The 17,475-nt window shown below is 42.5% G+C and overlaps 1 protein-coding gene across 1 annotated transcript in view; it reads right to left on the bottom strand.

The window, feature by feature from the left end:
- The window catches only part of Efcab5 (EF-hand calcium binding domain 5), a 97,311-nt gene that overhangs the window by 35,175 nt on the left and 44,661 nt on the right, over window positions 1-17,475 (bottom strand). The window contains exons 8-13 of the mRNA XM_041664114.1: window positions 13,048-13,147; window positions 9,719-10,729; window positions 8,388-8,465; window positions 8,197-8,289; window positions 4,771-4,985; window positions 3,655-3,811 (exon numbers count right to left, since the gene is read on the bottom strand). Coding sequence (XP_041520048.1) covers window positions 3,655-3,811; window positions 4,771-4,985; window positions 8,197-8,289; window positions 8,388-8,465; window positions 9,719-10,729; window positions 13,048-13,147 — 1,654 coding nt within the window. The remainder of the gene's footprint in view (window positions 1-3,654; window positions 3,812-4,770; window positions 4,986-8,196; window positions 8,290-8,387; window positions 8,466-9,718; window positions 10,730-13,047; window positions 13,148-17,475) is intronic.

Genomic DNA, 17,475 nt, shown 5'->3' with positions numbered 1-17,475 from the left:
CGACAATGTGCCAGCTACCTCCCTCTCCGGACGCCACACTTTCCTCACCATGATGGCCCATGCCCCAAATTGAGAGTCAAAATAAACCCTCCCTTCTGTATGCTGCTTTGATTAGGTATTTTTGTCACAGCTGAGGAGAGTAACTGATAGGGCACATGCCCCTTCCTTCTCAAGTGGGTCCTAGCTTTTCTCTCAAAATGCTTTCCTTGTGCTTTTTCCTTCCCTTTAATGATGAGAACATCCATCCAGTACCGTTTACTTGACAATTAAGAAGCACTGCCTGAACCTGCAATCATTTTGTCGTGTGTGGGCTCTTACTTCTGTAGTTAAGCAGCCACTGATTTTCCTCCTAGTGTTTGTAGTTACGGTTTTGCCTTGGGGAAACCACTCTCCTTTCATCGCTGCTCGTGGGGTTTGTGTGGGATCCATTGTAGCTTTAGAGGTAGAACATGTACTCCAGGGTCATACCAGCCAGGGCATTCCATGTCTCTAGTCAGAGTGGCTGGTTTAGTGTAGAATGACACCAGGTCTTTTCTGTTTGCTTGGTTTTTTTTTTTTTTTAGCAGAATCTCACTATTCAGTCCTGGATAGCCTGGAACTTGCTGCATAGACTAGGCTGGACTTGAACTCCTGGGCGCTAGGGTTAAAGGTGTTTGCCACCATGTCTGAATGTCAGACTTTTTTGCTCGAGTGATTAGGTGGAGGATATTCCATTTCATCCCTGTTGACTTGAATGATCCTGAGATAATGTAGTCTGACCCTGCTTACCACAAAGAAAAGGGCTGTATGACAATAGGACCAAAACAGAGAAGAGAGAGGGCTGGGCTGAAAGCAAGAGAATAAGGGAAGAACTGGACACCTCCTAATGTCAGAATTTGAACCCCCAAACCTAGCTGCACTCTGAACTACCTCTGCCTCCTGAGAAACCCGAGAATAGTGCCTTCGGAGAAATGAGCCCGTGTGTGACTCACATTTTGACTTCTAAACACTACCCTTCAATTAAAAAAAAAAAAAGCTAAGGTAGTTCCTGGGGAAGCTGATTATTCAGGATGGAAACAGGCGAAGCATAGGATGTACCCGGAAGATCTCATATCAGAAAGTCAAGGAGTGCTCAAGAACAATGGAGACATTAACATGCTAGAGAGAACCGTCTGCATTCCTTTAAAAAGAGAAAATACCTACCTGCACGGTGGTTCAGAAACCCTCCACGTCTATGAGTCTCGAGAAAAATCATGCTGAGTGCAAAGAAGCCTCACCTAAAAGAGTGTGTCTCATATGATTCTGCTTTCATGAGGCTCTAGACAAGAGAAATTATGCTAGAAAAACACTCAGTGGTCGCCTTGGGAATGCCGCATGGGTAAAAGGACATGGAGGAGCTTCCTAAGAAGCACCAACTACACTGCTCATGAATTTACACTTAAAATTTACACACCTAATTTTGTGGGAAGTACATGCATACCTGCGTATTCAGGTAGAAGTGTACATTTCACTTTAAGAGGAATCAAAAATACCAGAAATAGATGGAAAGATAAGGAGTCAACAGAGAGACAAGAAGCCATGGGAAAGTGTTGATGGTCGAGCCTAGGCTGTGGGCGTTTGGGGCCTCTTCACAAGATTCTGTCAGACTGGCTGTTCATTTGAGCATTTTCATAATACAGAGTTGAGAGTGGGAGAGACGAGAGGAAGCCAGACACAAAGGACTAAATCTGGATCAATATGAGCATGAAAACAATGATAAGATTGGATTATAGCCACAAGAAACTGCTGCATGCTATTATAAACAAAAGGTGGACAGAAGAGAAAAACTTTTATAAAGGTTCAAAGTGCATTTACAAAATACTGCTCATAAACAGAAGAAAGTGACTTTAAAGTAGAAGGGCTCAACAGAAAAACGTTTTGAGAGTTATCATGTATCTCCGATTAGCCTTGAGCTTGCTGTGTAGCTGAGACCAGCCTGATTCTACAGATGTGTACCATGAAACCTAGTTTATGAAGTGCTGGGATTCAAACTCAGAGCTTTGTGTCTGTGCGGCAAGTACACTACTTACTGGGCTATATATCCAGCCCAGCATATATCGCTTTAATCAACTGATCAATGTTATCAGCATAGGGTTTCTAATAGAGTTCAATAAGAATAAAATATTGATTATGTGTTTGGATCCTGCCAACAGATGAATAACCTGGGTTTAACCAAAAGGAAACGTCAGACAAACCTGTGGGAAGAGCACACTATAAACAACCAGCTTACAATTTTCTAGAAAACAATTGTAGTTTTATGTCAGCTAGAGGAAGTAAAAATATAAGAAAAAAAAGAAGAAAAGGAAGAGGAAAAAGATCAGTAAAGAGGCTGGGTAGAGGTGGTACATGCTTGGATGGAAGGCAGAGGCAGAGGAAGAGGCAGAGGCAGAGGCAGGTGGATCTCTGTGAGTTCAAGGCCAGCCTGGTCTACAGGGCGAGTTCCAGGACAGCTACAGCTATGTAGAGAAACCCTGTCTCCAAACCACGCCCCCAAAAGAATCATTAAAGAGAATAAAGAATTAGCATACCAAAGAGGAACTTTAGACCCAGCCAGACTTGATAGTTTAGAACTTAGAAAAGCAGGGAAACTACAAATTCAGGCAATGATGCTGCAGGTTTGGGAATTGTTAGCCTTAGAAGTGAAAGAAATCAGTTCACAGACAGAATCTGCCAGGGCTCAAGGGCTGGGCTCAAAACTGCAGCCTGCTCCCCTCAGGAGCACACACACGTTCCTATTCATCTGCACACACTGGCACTCAACTGATTCCCATTTAATAGCTCTGAACTCCTGGGTCTGGTGGTATAGGCCTGCAATCCCAGTTACTCAGTGGGCTGAGGCAGGAGGATTGAAAGTTCAAGGTTGGCCTAGACTAAACAGCCAGTTTAAAACCAGTCTGGAAAGCTTAATAAAACATTTTAAATGTTTTTTTTTTTTTAATGGCTGGCTGGTGGTGGTGCCCATGTTTAGTTTAATCCCTGCACTCAGGAGGCAGAGGCAGGTGGATCTCTCTGAGTTCGAGGCCAGCCTGGTCTACAGAGTGAATTCCAGGATGGCCAGGGCTACACAGAGAAACCCTGTTTCGAAGAAAGAAAAAAAAATTAAAACTAAAGAAAGGGATAGAAAGATACAGTTCGGAGTGCTTGGCCATCATACATAAGGCTGTAAATTCAATTCCAGGATTGAAAGGAGAAAAAAAATTAAATGTTTCAGCAAGTTTGGAACAGCTAACGTGCACACATCTGCATGTGTGTGTGTGCGTGTGTATGTGTGTTATATATATGTTTATGAGTGCATGTGAAGGCCAGAGACTGATGCTGGCTGTCTTCCTATATTGTTTCCCACTTTATTTTCAAGACAGGGTCACCCACTGAACCTGGTCACTGATTTAGCTGGACTGACTGGCTGACCACTACGCTCCAGGGATCCTTGGGTCTCTACCTCCCCAGTGCTGAGGTGCCTGACTTTTATGCAGATGCTGAGACCCAAATTCAGAGCCTAAGCTCCCATCACAAGAACTTTACCAACCGAGTCACTCTCCACCCCGAATGCTCGTTTCTGACTTTGTGTATAGGGCACAGAGATGAGAAACTGAAAGTTATTACTGTAACTTAAATAGGAAGATGCTGATAGTTTACCTTTCTTCATAGATTCTTTCTCCATCCCCTCCTTATATGTGTACAAGAGATCATCAACTTCATTCAGATCCAGAAAGCCTGAGCCATTATTGTCCCACTTCTGAAAGAGGGCTTCTAGAAGAAGCACCCGTCGGGTTCGGAAAGCATTTTGTCTAGCCTAGAACACGAATGGGAAGATACGCATGGGAGATACAGTCTTTATTGTGGCAGCAGGCGGGTTGCTCTTAAAGGAAGTATAGCATCTCACTCTATTTTTTTTTTAGAAACAGCTTTGCTTTGGTGCTGAGATAGTAGAGGAACATGCAGAGTCTGATTTTAATGCCCCAATTGCCATTCCCTGTTTCACTTCTCAACCAAAACACACTGGAATTTGCTGTACAAGACCAAAACACTGGTAATACACTTCAGAGAGCACATCCTGCTGTTCTTCCAGAAGATCCACATTCCACATTAGGTTCCCAGCACCCACATCTGACCGCTCACAACTGCCCGTAACTGTAGCTCCAGGGGGTCCAAAGCCTCTGATCCTCATAGACACTTAGACACACACACACACACACACACACACACACACACACACACAGTAAATAAGTATCTTTTGGCTAAGGGAAGGGGATGGCATTTGAGGAGGCCAAAGGGATAACAAGCCTTGAATAAACTCAGTGGGACCAGGTCCTACATTTTCCACGAGACAGCGTAAGCTGCTCACTTAAGGCGATGTGTGTGCATGTGAGTACTTATCACTCAAGAAGGCTGTAAGGCCTTAGGAATGTGTGCCACTGGGGGTCCATGAACAGAGATACATCCCTAAAGTCTATGCATTGGCATACATCTCTGCTCACACGGCAGCCAGTACGCACACACTGTCACATCTACATCTATCCGCACCTTGGGTACAGAGAACAGAAACAAAGCTGCACCCTGAACCATCGCTTGCCAGGAGCAATTGTGTCATTTTTAGGAAAGTGCCTTCTCTGGAGTGTGACCTTGACAAGCAAAATGGTATTTAATGGCTGTGCTGGTGGAAATAAAGTGGGACACTCGGTCGTACATTTTTAAAGAGAGTGTACTAGGAGCAAATGAAGTTGGGAGATTTATGGCTATAATATTACCCACCTGTTCTAAGGCTTTCATTTTCTCTTGTTTTGTTTCAAAATAGTTCTTCTGAAAAAAGGAGGTGAGACTCTGGCTGACACTCAAGGGGGTATCTTCACCGACGAATGTCTGGAGCAGCTGCACAAACTGTACCAGATTGAGGTGCACTCCATCGAAGGCACTCCTCCCTTTTATCTCCTTGTAAGTCTGAGTATTCCTAATAATTGCATGGAGGTCTGCAAAGCAGGGAAATGCATCAGACAGTAAAGTAAATGCTTCTCTAAGTCCCTGCCCTGACAGAAATCCGCCTTCGCTTTGTTCTGGAGCAGGGGATTGAAATACAGGCGTTCCTCATCCCAGATAAGGATAGTGTCACCGAGCTAAACCCGGCCTCCAGCATCCACTGGTTCTGCCTCTCAGCAATCCCCGCTCCATCCATGACGACAGCAGCCATAGTTTTCTTTGGGGAACAGTTCTCTTCCAGTGTCAGTTTAGGGGAGGCGTGGGACGGCACAGAGCCCTCCTACCCATGTTCCACGGATGTATGATATAAGGTTTGGCCAAAAGTTCATGTATGTCAACAGTGCAGCCTACAATAGGCCAATGAGAATTAGCTTCAGCACTATTTTGAGAACCACTAGGGAAATTTTTGTTTTGTGTTCTAATTGCTGAATTAGTAAAATGTGATACATAGATAGATGATCCTGCAGCCATTTTTGAGACAATGTGAAGACAACTGCCTAAAATTGACACAGAGAATATGGCTGAGAGATGTTGTCCGCTGTTGGAACTGGGTTCCCATAAAGCCAGCTACATCCTGGACTTCCCGGTTAGGTACATTAACAAATGCTACACACCAGCTCCTCTCCCTGAGGGTGTCAGCTAATATATTTGTCTTGGAGAGCACTGTGACAACATGAAGTAATTTTTCATAAAATGTCAGCTGACTGCTTCGTGCTTCATTTATTCATTGATTCAATCACTCATGTCGTTATGCCGTCTCTGTGGGATCTGATGTAACTTAGAAATGATTATTCATGAGATTTTAAAAACATTGCTAATAAAAGTGGACATAGATGAAGAACATGAACTTGCCACTCACAGGAACTTGACAAATGCTATGCTTGGTCATTAAAATATTTTGGGGACAGATGGTGTGTTATTTCTGCCCTGGGAAATGGTTCTATGGGTAAAGGGCTTTGCCGAGCAACCGTGAGAAGCTGGGTTTAGATCCATGTAAAAGCTGAGTGCAGGAGCGTGTGCCTGTAATCCCAGTGCCGTGTGGTGTTGACAGGCAGATTCTGAGGAAATGCTAAACAACCAGTGTAGGTGAACTAGCAAGCTCCAGGCTCCATCAAAGATCTTATCTATAAAACAGTAAGGTATCAGCAACAGAAAGAGATAAATCAATCTCTGCTTCCCACACATAAACATAGATGCCTGCACCCATACATAAGTGCATAAGCATGCATAAATCACACACACAAATACCAATCAGTTAATTAGCTAATTAAATTGAAAACAAAGTTTACTATTTGATTTAGGCTTAAATGACAAAAGATTGCATGTAGAAAATAATCTTGATCTAATTACAATTAGATCTACCACTTAAAGTGATGGAGAAGATAATAAAATAGCATTTTAAAAAATATGAGCATTACTTGAAATAATCATAGCTAAGACATGGATTACCTGAGAGCTAAGAATTGCTCTTTGTAGTAATTGGGGCGGCGGGGTTGCATTCCCAGCACCCCGGCCACCTGCTCGGCTAGCTTATGCCCCAAAATAATTACACAGACACTGTATTCTTTTAAGCACTGCTTGGCCCTTTAGCTCTAGCACTTACAGGCTAATTCTCACATCCCGATCAACCCGTCTCTAATAATCTGTGAGAACCGGTCTTACCGGGAAGATTCTAGCCTAGTCCATCCTGGGTCGGAGCTTCATCCCGGGAGCGGGGCATGGCCTCTCTCTCAGGCGTCTGCTCCCGAGAGAGCTGTGGAGTCTCTGAGCCCACTTCCTCTTCCTCCCAGCATTTTGTTCTGTTTACTCCTCCCACCTATCCTCTAACCAATAAAATGGGCCAGGGCAGTGCCTTTATTAGCCAATGACCTTCCTCCATCATTTCCCCTTTTTCGGTTTAAACAAAAAAAAGGCTTTAACATAGCAAAATTACATATAACAAAACAGTTATCAAGTAAAAGTTACAATAATCTTTATCATAACTAAGGAAAACTATAACTATAACTAACTATTCTTAACTCCATCAAAGACTCCAGAAAGATATATTACCTAAGTAAACAAGAACTAAGAAACTTCAAACTCTAGAAATGACAAAGACATCTCGCTGCCTGGACAGTCACCCAAAGTTCTTTTGTACCGTTGGGGCATCCATCTTCAGCCTTCAGGCCCATGGTATCCAGCAGACATTTCCATAAAGCAGGAAAATTCAGAGTCAGTTCAGTCACTATCTGTTGTGTCCTGCAGAATGTCTCGCAGACTCTTTCATGAATCAGGAACCCCGAAAGATCATCTCACCTTAGGCAAGTTCAGTAGTCCTCTCTCTGTGGATTCTCTGTGTCCAGTTTATGCAATAGTCCAGGCAAGAGTAGTTTCTTGCCCAAATGGCTATCAAACTCCATCAGTTCAATAGTTTTTCTTTGTTAAGTTTTCATAAACAATACATGCTGTATGAAGCTGCTTGTTTGTCTTCCTGGCCACCAGACTCCCAAAATAATCACACAGAAACTATATTATTTAAATCACTGCCTTGGCCAATCACTTAAGTGTATTGCTGGCTAGCTCTTACATCTAGTATTAACCCATTTCCAGTATTTTATATTTTACCACGAGGCTGTGGCCTACTGACAAGGTTCTGGTGTGTCTAGCTCTGGCAGGGCTACATGGCTTCTCCCTTGACTCCACCCTCCTTTCTCCCAGCATTCAGTTTAGTTTTCCCTGCCTAGCTCTGCTCTACCCTATCACAGGCTCAAATCAGCTTCTTTATTAACCAATGGTATTCACAGCCTACAGAGTGGAATCCCACATCAAAGACAGACTCACCTGTCTAAGATATTTGGGTGTAGACCTACTAGGGAAATAAATATATTTTTAATTGAGTTCTAATTTCTACTATGCGATTCCTTTTATATGTTTGGATCATGTCTTTAAAGAAGCATTAGGGTATGCAACAGTTAAAAATAAAGTATACCAATGCCAGCAGCTTAAAGCATGAGGACATTCATCGATAGTATACGTCACCACCAAAAGCATACCACCACCCAAACACCCATCTTTACTCAAGCTTTGTCAGTTCCCAGGGACGAGACGGTGTAAGGACATCAGTATGTCCTAGTTCAACCCAGCCTTCACCAGCAGGCACAGTGGTGAACTAGAGTCACGCATGGACTGTCACCTGTGTTTCCTAGTGTCTTTTTTCACACATACCTGTGAATCTGGAGTCAGTATAGATCAGTTTTGCCTGCTCCTCATCTTCAGATTGGACATGCTTCATGTTCCAGTCAAAGATGGAGAATTCCCCTGTGAAAACACGTTCCACCACACAGCCCATTTCATTTCCCATTGGCCGTGCTTTTCCTCTCAGGCACAAAGGAAAGGAGAGCTAAGGGAGCAGCTACCTGACCACTGTTTTCCTTCTATATGTTGGGGCTTCGGGTCACAGGCTTTGTCTTTCTGAGAGTCCTTTTTTGGAGTTTCTAATAGGAATAAAAGAACAAGATAAGGCTTGTGTGATGGCTTAGCGGGTAAACGTTCTTGCTGTCAAATCCAACGACCTGAGTTTAGCCCCAAGGGTTCGCAGGGTAGAAGGAAAGAGCTGACTCCTGAAAGTTTTCCTCCGACCTTCACAGGTGTACTGTGACATGTGCACATGTACACACACACACACACACACACACGAAAAAAGAAAATTCCTACGGGACAAATTCCTTACATGCATAAGAACCCAAAACTCCAAGACCTTCCCATGTATGTGTGTGTGCCATAATCAACCAAAATAAAATCACTTAATAATTTTAATTGTTCAGAAAGGCTGGAGCAAAAGCTGTTTGTTTGGCTATACAAAGTGAGGTTGCATTTCCCAGCCTCTCTTATAGCAAAGTGTTACTAGATGTCTGAATTTTAACCAATGAGATAAAAACATATTGAAAATCAGGGCGTTGGAGAGATGGCTTAGCCATTTAAGAGCTCTTGTACTTGAAGAGGGTCTACTTTCTGTTCCCAGCTCCCAGAGGGTGTCTCACAAGCATCTGAAACTCCAGTTCCAGAGGCTCTCGTGCCCTCTTTTGGCCTCTGTGGGTACTGCATACATGGTGCCAACATGTATACAAGCAAAACACCCATACACATAAAATTTAAAAATACTTTAAAATAGTTAAAATTCAGTGTTTTTTTGTCTGAAATATAGGTTTTTGGAAACTCTTATAGAAAAATGCAAAAATGAAAGAGGTAAAATACTGTTTGCGTGTTTGTTTTTCTGAGACAGGGTCTCTCTATAGAGCCTTAACTGGCCTGGACCTCACGATGTAGACCAGGTTGGCCTCCAACTTGCAGCAATTCAGTCTCGTCTGCCTCCTGAATGTGAAGATTAAAGGCAAATGCCACCATTCCTGGCCTATTTGTTGTTGAAATAAAAGAAAAATTAAAAGTGACTTGCATTTAGAACAAAAATGTTTCTTCTTTCAAAAAAAACATTAAAATATTCCTAGATTTCATATTGATGGACTTTTGGTATAAATGAAATTCTAGGCAAATAATTAATAAGCGTTCTGGTTTTCATCTAGTTGAGCATTCAAAGTCTAGGCTTAAGTGCTGAGCAGGAAAATATACCTGAGGCTTACATGATAAGATACGCCAGCAGAGGCACTAATTTAATGAGTGCTTTCTGAAAAGATTTTTTAACGGTCACTCCAGAAAACACAAAGCTGATTTGACAGAACTAGATAACTACCTGGAAGGTGATCTTTTTCGCTGCTCCCTGGCGGATTATCATCTTTGCTGTACAGGGGAACTTCCTCACCCTGTTGGGAATCCATGGCAGCTTGTTCCTCCTCATTTATGACTGGCAAAGACTTTTCTTCTTGAGATTCCATTTTATCGAATTCCGAGGCTTCACTTTCTTTTAAGGTGTCGCTTTTTTGTGAGGTTGAGTCTGCGTCCTGTTGTTCTAGAATGGTGTCTATTGGTGGTCCTTGCTCGGCCTCAGACTGTGGCTCCTCCGTTATGGACTCTTTGTGTGATTCATACTCTGAAGACGACATTTTGCGTCCTGCTGACCCTTTGCGCGGACCTCCAGATCCTTTGCGCTGTCCTTGTTCTACCCCTGATCCTTTGCGCGATGGGGCTTCTGAACCCCTAGGAGACCCCTTATCTGAAGATGATTTTCTGCGTTGTCCTGTTACTGATGTTCCGCGTTGCACAGGTTCTGAAACTGACCCTCTCTGTGATCCTTCTTCCTCTGTAACTGACCCTCTTTGTGGTTCTTGTTCTGACACGGATTCTCTGTTTGAGTCTTGCCCTGTCTGTGGCTCTTGTTCTGATGCCGAGCTTTTGCCGGACTCTTGCTCTGTGACTGACCCCCTTTGTAATCCTAGCTCTACTGCTGACGCCCTGGGGGATCCTTGTTCTGAAACGGATGATTTGTGTAACCCTGTGCCCTGTTCTTGTCCTGTAAGTGACTCTCTGTCGGGTTTCTGTTCTATGCTGCTTCCTTGTTCTGAAGCCAGCTGTGTTCCTGGCTCTGTGGCTGACTCGGGGGATGGTTCTTGGTCGGCACTTGTCTCTTTCTGCTGTTGTGGAAGATTTTGATTTTCCATTTCTTGGAGTTGGTCAGCAAGTTTTTTAGCAGCTAACACATTCATTCTTAAGAGCAGTTCATCAAAGTCTTCATAAATGTGCTTTTTAATATCTGTATCTCCCCAGAATTCAGACCATTCTATCTCCTCAAATTCGGTTAATGGCCCTATTGCAGACAATAAAGGATTTATCTAAACAATCGATCTTACAATACAGAATCAGAATTATTGAATTAATGTAAAAAATAGCATTGAGGGCAGTCATATAACATAAGCTTATTACTTTAAAAACATATCAGAACTGGGTGTGATAGCACATGTCTTTAATCCCAGCACTCGGGAGGTAGAAGCAGGCAGATCTTGAATTTGAGTCTAGCCTGGTCTACATAACGAGTTCCATACATAGAGAGAGTCTGTCTTCAATAACAACAAACCCACACAAACAAACAAAATTAGGTACCTTTTGCTGCTACTAGACACTCAAACGAACATAAAGAATTCTCACTACTATGAATTATCAACTCTTCCTGAAAGGTGTGCTTTACAAAATGAACATATCTTTTGTTTTCATATTTGGAGAGTTGCTTGGATTGCTAACACAAATGACCCTTTCTTCTGTGGTCCCTTTGTATGCAATAAGCGCAGTATAGAGGTGGGGACTGTCTTTCCATCTCAAGTATCTTTTAAAGTATCTGCAATACAGACTGGAGAGATGTGCTTGCTGCCCAACTCTGATGACCTGAGTGTGATCCCACAGAGTTGCCCTCTGACCTCCGCATGTACACTGTGGCAGGCATGCTCCCCCCGCCTCAACACATACACATCACAGTCATGCTCAAATAATAATAATTAAAATTGAAAAATCCTGCAGTATATAAGGAAAAACTAGCCTTATCGATGACAACCTTTCCCTGGGTTTAATTTCCATCCTTTCCTTTCAATTCTTCTTTATTACTCAACTCTTCTTCCATGACTTAGGTGGACAGGTGGTTCAGAATTTTATGCAAAGGAGTTCGAGTGAAGCTCAGGGATAGATTGTGTGCTTAATGTAAGTGCAGTTTTCAGTAGAGAAGAAAGGAAGGGAGGAGAGACAAAGGGAATGGAACTGGAAGTTCCTGTCCTGCCTGAAATTTCCGAATAACCACTCGGAGGTTTAATATTAGTCATAAACTCTTTGGCCTTTTAGCTCAGGCTTAATATTAACTAGCTCTTACAACTTTTAACCCATTTCTATTATTCTATATTTTACCATGAGGCTTGCGCCTTGTTACCTCACAGTTTTCTTCTCTTGCAGCTGCTGGCAGCTCCCTGACCCACCTTCTTTTTCCCTTCATCTTTGCTTGGATTTCCCACCTGGATCTATTCTGCCTGGCTATTGGTCAAATCGGCTTCATTATTAAGCAATGGTAATAAAACACATTCACAGCATACAGAAGAGTATCCCACATCAAGACGAGATAGTGGAAAGAAGAAAGGACTTTAGGAAAAAGCCGGTTTTTCACAAGGATCTTGCTATTGATTCCAGTAACAAAATCTGCTGGATAGGACTATGCTGGCCATGACCCCAGGTTGGGGGGGAAGATTTATGGTCCCCAGGACTTGCTGGGCTACATAATGAGACCTGGTCTGAAAAAGCCCCCCCCCCAATAAAATCCCACAAAATTCCATCTGTTCCCATTCTTCTCGAAATATTTAATAATTAAGTTATAATATTGTGGCTCTTACAACTTTCAGTTTACTACCTACAGATTCTGAGTATCCAAGTAATAAGTCTGCATACAGAAATAAGATATTAATATTGTTTAGCAAACTTGACCATTAAAAGGCATTCTCTTCAAAAACAAATAAAACTAGAGCTGGAGGATGCCTCAGAGGTAAAGGAGCATGCTGCGAAGACAGAGGGAGGATCTGAATTTGACCCTCTGACCCCACATGGTGGGAGGAGAGAACTTACAGCTACCTTGTGACTTCAATGGGAATGCTATGGCATCCTCCCTCTCATAATAAATAATGTAAAAAATCAACAACCTTGTAATGGCATTTATTGATAAACATACAGAAGAATATTTGAACATGTTAGTATACATGTATATTTTACCACGAAAGCAAAGTAACTAAAGCTATTCGGGAAAGGAAACACCTCTCACAGAAATCTTGGAATTCTAGCTTGGGCATTATAAATGGAATAACTATTTTTGATTTAGTTTCTAAGGCATTCAAAGGATTCCCAAAGCTTTTCTTCATCGAATCACATTTAAAATTTGTTCTAGCTGAATTTTGCTGTGACAGAAGTTTGGATATTGCACTCCGGTGTTTGTGAAGAAGAGTGAATTCTGTGGGAATATGAGCAAGTAGATAATGTATGGTTACCATGACTTAAGGATATGGTACAAAGAGATCCCTTGGGAGTAGAATGATCCCATGTTATCTGCCATTGTCCTACGACACCAACTTGAGTGCACTCTTACCTCTGAACAACACTTACATTGCCGTGGGTTTCGGAGGAAGCTCCTAGCAGGGTGTGAACTTTGATCATAGAATGCTTCCAGTAAGGCCAGTGTCCGCTGCCGATCCAGGACCTTCACCTACACAGAAAGTTTACAACTCGTAGCTGCAGTGGATTCAAAATTTTTTATGATGCTAGATCATGATTTTCTGAGTAATTTATCATTGTGACCATCACCAGTCCCATCATTATTGTGAAAATAAAACCTACAGCATCAAAATCCATAAGCTGGATCGAATGTTCATTTCTCCCTTTTGTTACATGTCAAAACACTTTAGACTTAGTGGATATTTAACAAATATTTGCTGTGACTGGCTTTCCTTGATGAATTCAATGTACAGTCCTCAATTCTTATCTAATCTGACCTTGCACATCACAGGTAACTGCTCATTTCTTGTTCCTTTATACATTATTTTGGGAAAATTTTTATTACAGAAAAACAAACAAAAAATGGTAAAGCTAACACCACCTGTGATCTTAGTAGCTGGAATTCACAATTGTCCCAAGGAAATACAAAAAAGAACAACACCCAGTGTTCTCCTTTGACTTCTACATGGGCATGCACACGTGAACGTGTTTATACACACAGAAGAACATGCACAAAAGTGTATTAGACTGATAGAATAGATGTATCAGTCTTTACATTGTCATTTTAAATTGTGTTTTTGGAAGAGGGTTGAGTTAGCATCTTGTTATATAGCCTCGTATGGCCTGGAACTCAATGTCCGCCTGCTTCGTCTTTCCAATGTATGCTACAATGTCTAGCTTTCAAAGTGATTTTTTTCCCTCAATTAGATTTGGGAATCTAATTTTATTTTATTTACTTTAGGGGCTGGATAAATGGCTCAGAATTTAAGATCACTTGCTGCTTTGCAGGTTCAGTTCCCTGCACCCACATGGCAGTTCATAACCATCTATAGCTCCAGTTCCAGGGGAGTCAACTCCCTCTTCTGTCACCTGTAGACCCCATGCATTATATTCATGCAGACAAAATATTCATACATGTAAAGTAAAACCTAAATAAACTTCAAAGAAAAAAAAGTATATTTTATCCATTTTAACTACTATGTAGTACAATAGAAAAGCAGTGTCATTTCTCAGCATTCTTTTATTAATAGAAATTAGGTTGTTTCTGGTATTTTGAGAAAAATATGCAGTGGTGAATAATCTTATATACACATCCTAGTGTGCGTTTAGACACGTTTTCCTATCAGTTTTGCTTGTGCACTGGGTCTGTCCTCACTCTCCTCTGAGCTGTGGGACGAACAACAGGGTGAGCACCAACCGAGCAGTAAAGAAGGCTGTGTTTTCCTAGCTCGGGGCCATGACGAGATGAGATGCCTGTTGTCATCCAGAGCCGACAGCTAGAAAGCTTTTGACTGCCCTTGGGATTCTGCTTGACCTAGTCCTTGAGGATCACATGGCCTGTGGTCTTCGCAGCTGCCATCTTCTTGTCTTCCGCTCCACTCCGAATGGCAGCTTGACTCTAAAGCAGCAGCCATAGAGCTTCTCCAGAAATTCTAGCTGGGTCTTTAACTCCTTTAGAATTTTATCCGTTTCAGATCTCTTTGAAATTCTTTACTTCTTTTTTTGTTTGTTTGTTTGGTTTTGGTTTTTTTTTTTTCAAGACAGGGTTTCTCTGTGGTTTTGGAGCCTGTCCTGGAACTAGTTCTTGTAGACCAGGCTGGTCTCAAACTCACAGAGATCTGCCTGCCTCTGCCTCCCGAGTGCTGGGATTAAAGGTGTGCGCCACCACCGCCTGGCAATTCTTTACTTTTTTTTTTAACATACACAGATAGATAGACAGACAGACAGACAGACAGACAGACACACACACACACACACACACACACGCTTCCTTTCTTTCTGATTTTTGGTTTGTTTTGAGACACAGTCTCTCAATGTAGCCCTGGCTGTTCTGGAACTCACTATATAGGCCAGGTTGGCCTCAAACTCACAGAGATCCACTAGCCTCTGTCTCCCCAGGACTGGGATTAAAGGCGAGCACCACCACGCCTGGTTTAGTTTCCTTCCTTCCAACAGTGTGATTTACTCAAGCCTTTTACTTTGTAGAGAGCTGGGGTACTTTACCGGTACTGCTATCATCTCCATTTCCAGAGATCTTCGACCTGTTCCTCCTTGTCTTCTCATAGCTTCTGAAGGGAGGTACTCCACAGAGCAGCCTCTCCCGAAATCAACTTCTTGGGAGAGTTGGTTCAGATTATTTGGCCGGATATTAAGGACCAGTGACTTCTTCCCTGAGCCAGCTGCTTTCATCTTGCTTCTCTGCGCAATACTCTACGCTGGTTTGTGCACAGATGCTTGCCTTGGAGTTGGAGGGCCCTTCTTTCTAGAGCTGTTCAACTTTGTTTTCTTTCTAGTATCTTCCTTCTATCCTCCCAAGTACTCCCAGTGATCTCCTAGACAGAATCTTACAGATCTTCTGGGATATCTGGAAGGATGCACTGGGCAATGGCAGGCAGGATTTTGTATTTGGGGAAGTTAAAAGGTTGGATTTCCTGACCTTCTAATACAGCAAACTTAGCTTTTCTGATGGTGGCCTGAAACGAGACTCTGACGTGTGATCACTGCTTCTCCTTCAACTGCCACAATCAACACATTATCATTCTTAAAGCATCTCTGGAATAGGTAGCATTCCCTCAATATCTCTCTGTGTCTCTCAAGAACAATTCCATAAGAACCACCCTACCACATAGAATTTTATTCACCAAAGCTATTATTTTTATGAAATAAAAAAATTCTGAAATGGGCTCAGTTGTTTGAAGTGCATGCATGTCTGTATAATAAAATATATTTTATTTATTTATTTAAATAAATATATCTAGTGCTGTGATATGACGTCTGTTCATGCCTTCTTTGTGTAGACTTGCAGAGAGAAGAACATAAGAAGGAAAGCCCAGAGATCCATCAGTTTTGCAGAATTTTCCCAGAAGCCCTCTGAAAGGTAGATGACAATGTCCAGGAAAGAGAAATGTAAAAGTAGATGAAGTACACATGGCCAGGAAATGAAGGCTTATGAACCAGCTAAGGGAAGCAAGAAGAAAAAAAGATCTAATGTCACCCAGGGACTACTGTCTGTATGCTCCTTGATCCACGGTGATTGCTGGCTGCACTAAGATCAAACCTACAAGCCCTGGCGTCTCTATTGATGATGTGGCACCAATGGTAGGTGACGTGTAGAATGGCTCAGGTGACGGGGAAAAAGCAGCTGAGCATCACTCAGATTGTGCAGCAGAAGAGGTGTGGGGAGGAGGCTTCTGATCATGGTTCAAAAGAAAGTCTGATGGCACAAACATCACACAGAAGTTTCCAGAGAAAGGCAGAAGAGGAAGAAAAGAAGAGATCAGACTGGGAGAAGATAAGGTTTTTCATCTCAAAGCCCACCCCCAGTGACACACTTCCTTCAGGAAGACTGTGTGTTGCAGCTCTGAGGATCGGAGGGGAAAGTTTGCCCCAGTGCAAGTTCTACAGGGAAGAAGTTTCCCCAAGGAAGTGTTTCAGCTCTGAAGGGAAAGGTATCCTGGCAGTCAGGAGTTAAGGAATCCCACAAAGTCACACCGTACAACAAGTCTTACATAAGAGATTTACCGGTAGAGACCCAAGAGAGTGGGTGCCTCTGCTCTGGCAAGAAGCAGCAGTGAACTAAGCAGAAGGGGGCTTTATATAGGCTTTCTTGGAGGTAGGTGGAGTTTTCCAGGGTGGCCTGGGATTGGAGGGGTTATGTGGCCTGATCTTGGGGCAAATGTGAGGATTGGAGGGATTTTGTGCTCAGAGGTTGGTGGGCTTGGGTAAATTTTTTCACCCAGAAATGGGTTCAGACTTTTGCTCTACAGGCTGTACCTCCTAAACCTCCACAAACAGCACTATGAACTGGAATCCAGTGTTCAAATGTCCAAGACTATAGAGGGCATTTCCCACTCAAACCATCACAGAACACTTGTTGCTTTGGCAGAGGACTTTGGTTAGATTCCCAGCACCCACATAGTGGCTTACAACTTCCTTTAACTTCAGTTGGAGAAATCATAGTGCCCTCTTCTGGCCTTCTCAGGCACTGCACACATGTGGTGCACATACATACATGCATGTAAAACAAGCATACATGTAAGAGTAAATAAATATTTTAAATAGGTAAAGTAAATAAAAAGGTATTTGTGCTCTTACACCACAGTTTGCTCTTGGTATGAGAAGGCACCTGGAGCTGTTTTTGGCATTTTATTTTCAATTTGTAAGGTATAAGATCGATGTCTACTGTATATATCTAAGGTTTGTAATGAGAAGAAAATAACTGAACAGGCTCCTGGTGTACTTTCCTCCATGTGGAGGCTGTGGGGGAAGATGCCTTTTAGAGGAGCTGTAGCTCAGGGGATGCACAGAGGCTGGACCTGT

The sequence above is a fragment of the Microtus oregoni genome, unplaced genomic scaffold (assembly GCF_018167655.1).
Source record: "Microtus oregoni isolate MIOR12 unplaced genomic scaffold, Mior012 000015F_ref0000493, whole genome shotgun sequence".
Classification (NCBI taxonomy): domain Eukaryota; kingdom Metazoa; phylum Chordata; class Mammalia; order Rodentia; family Cricetidae; genus Microtus; species Microtus oregoni.
This window is presented reverse-complemented; position numbering and strand designations above follow the sequence as displayed.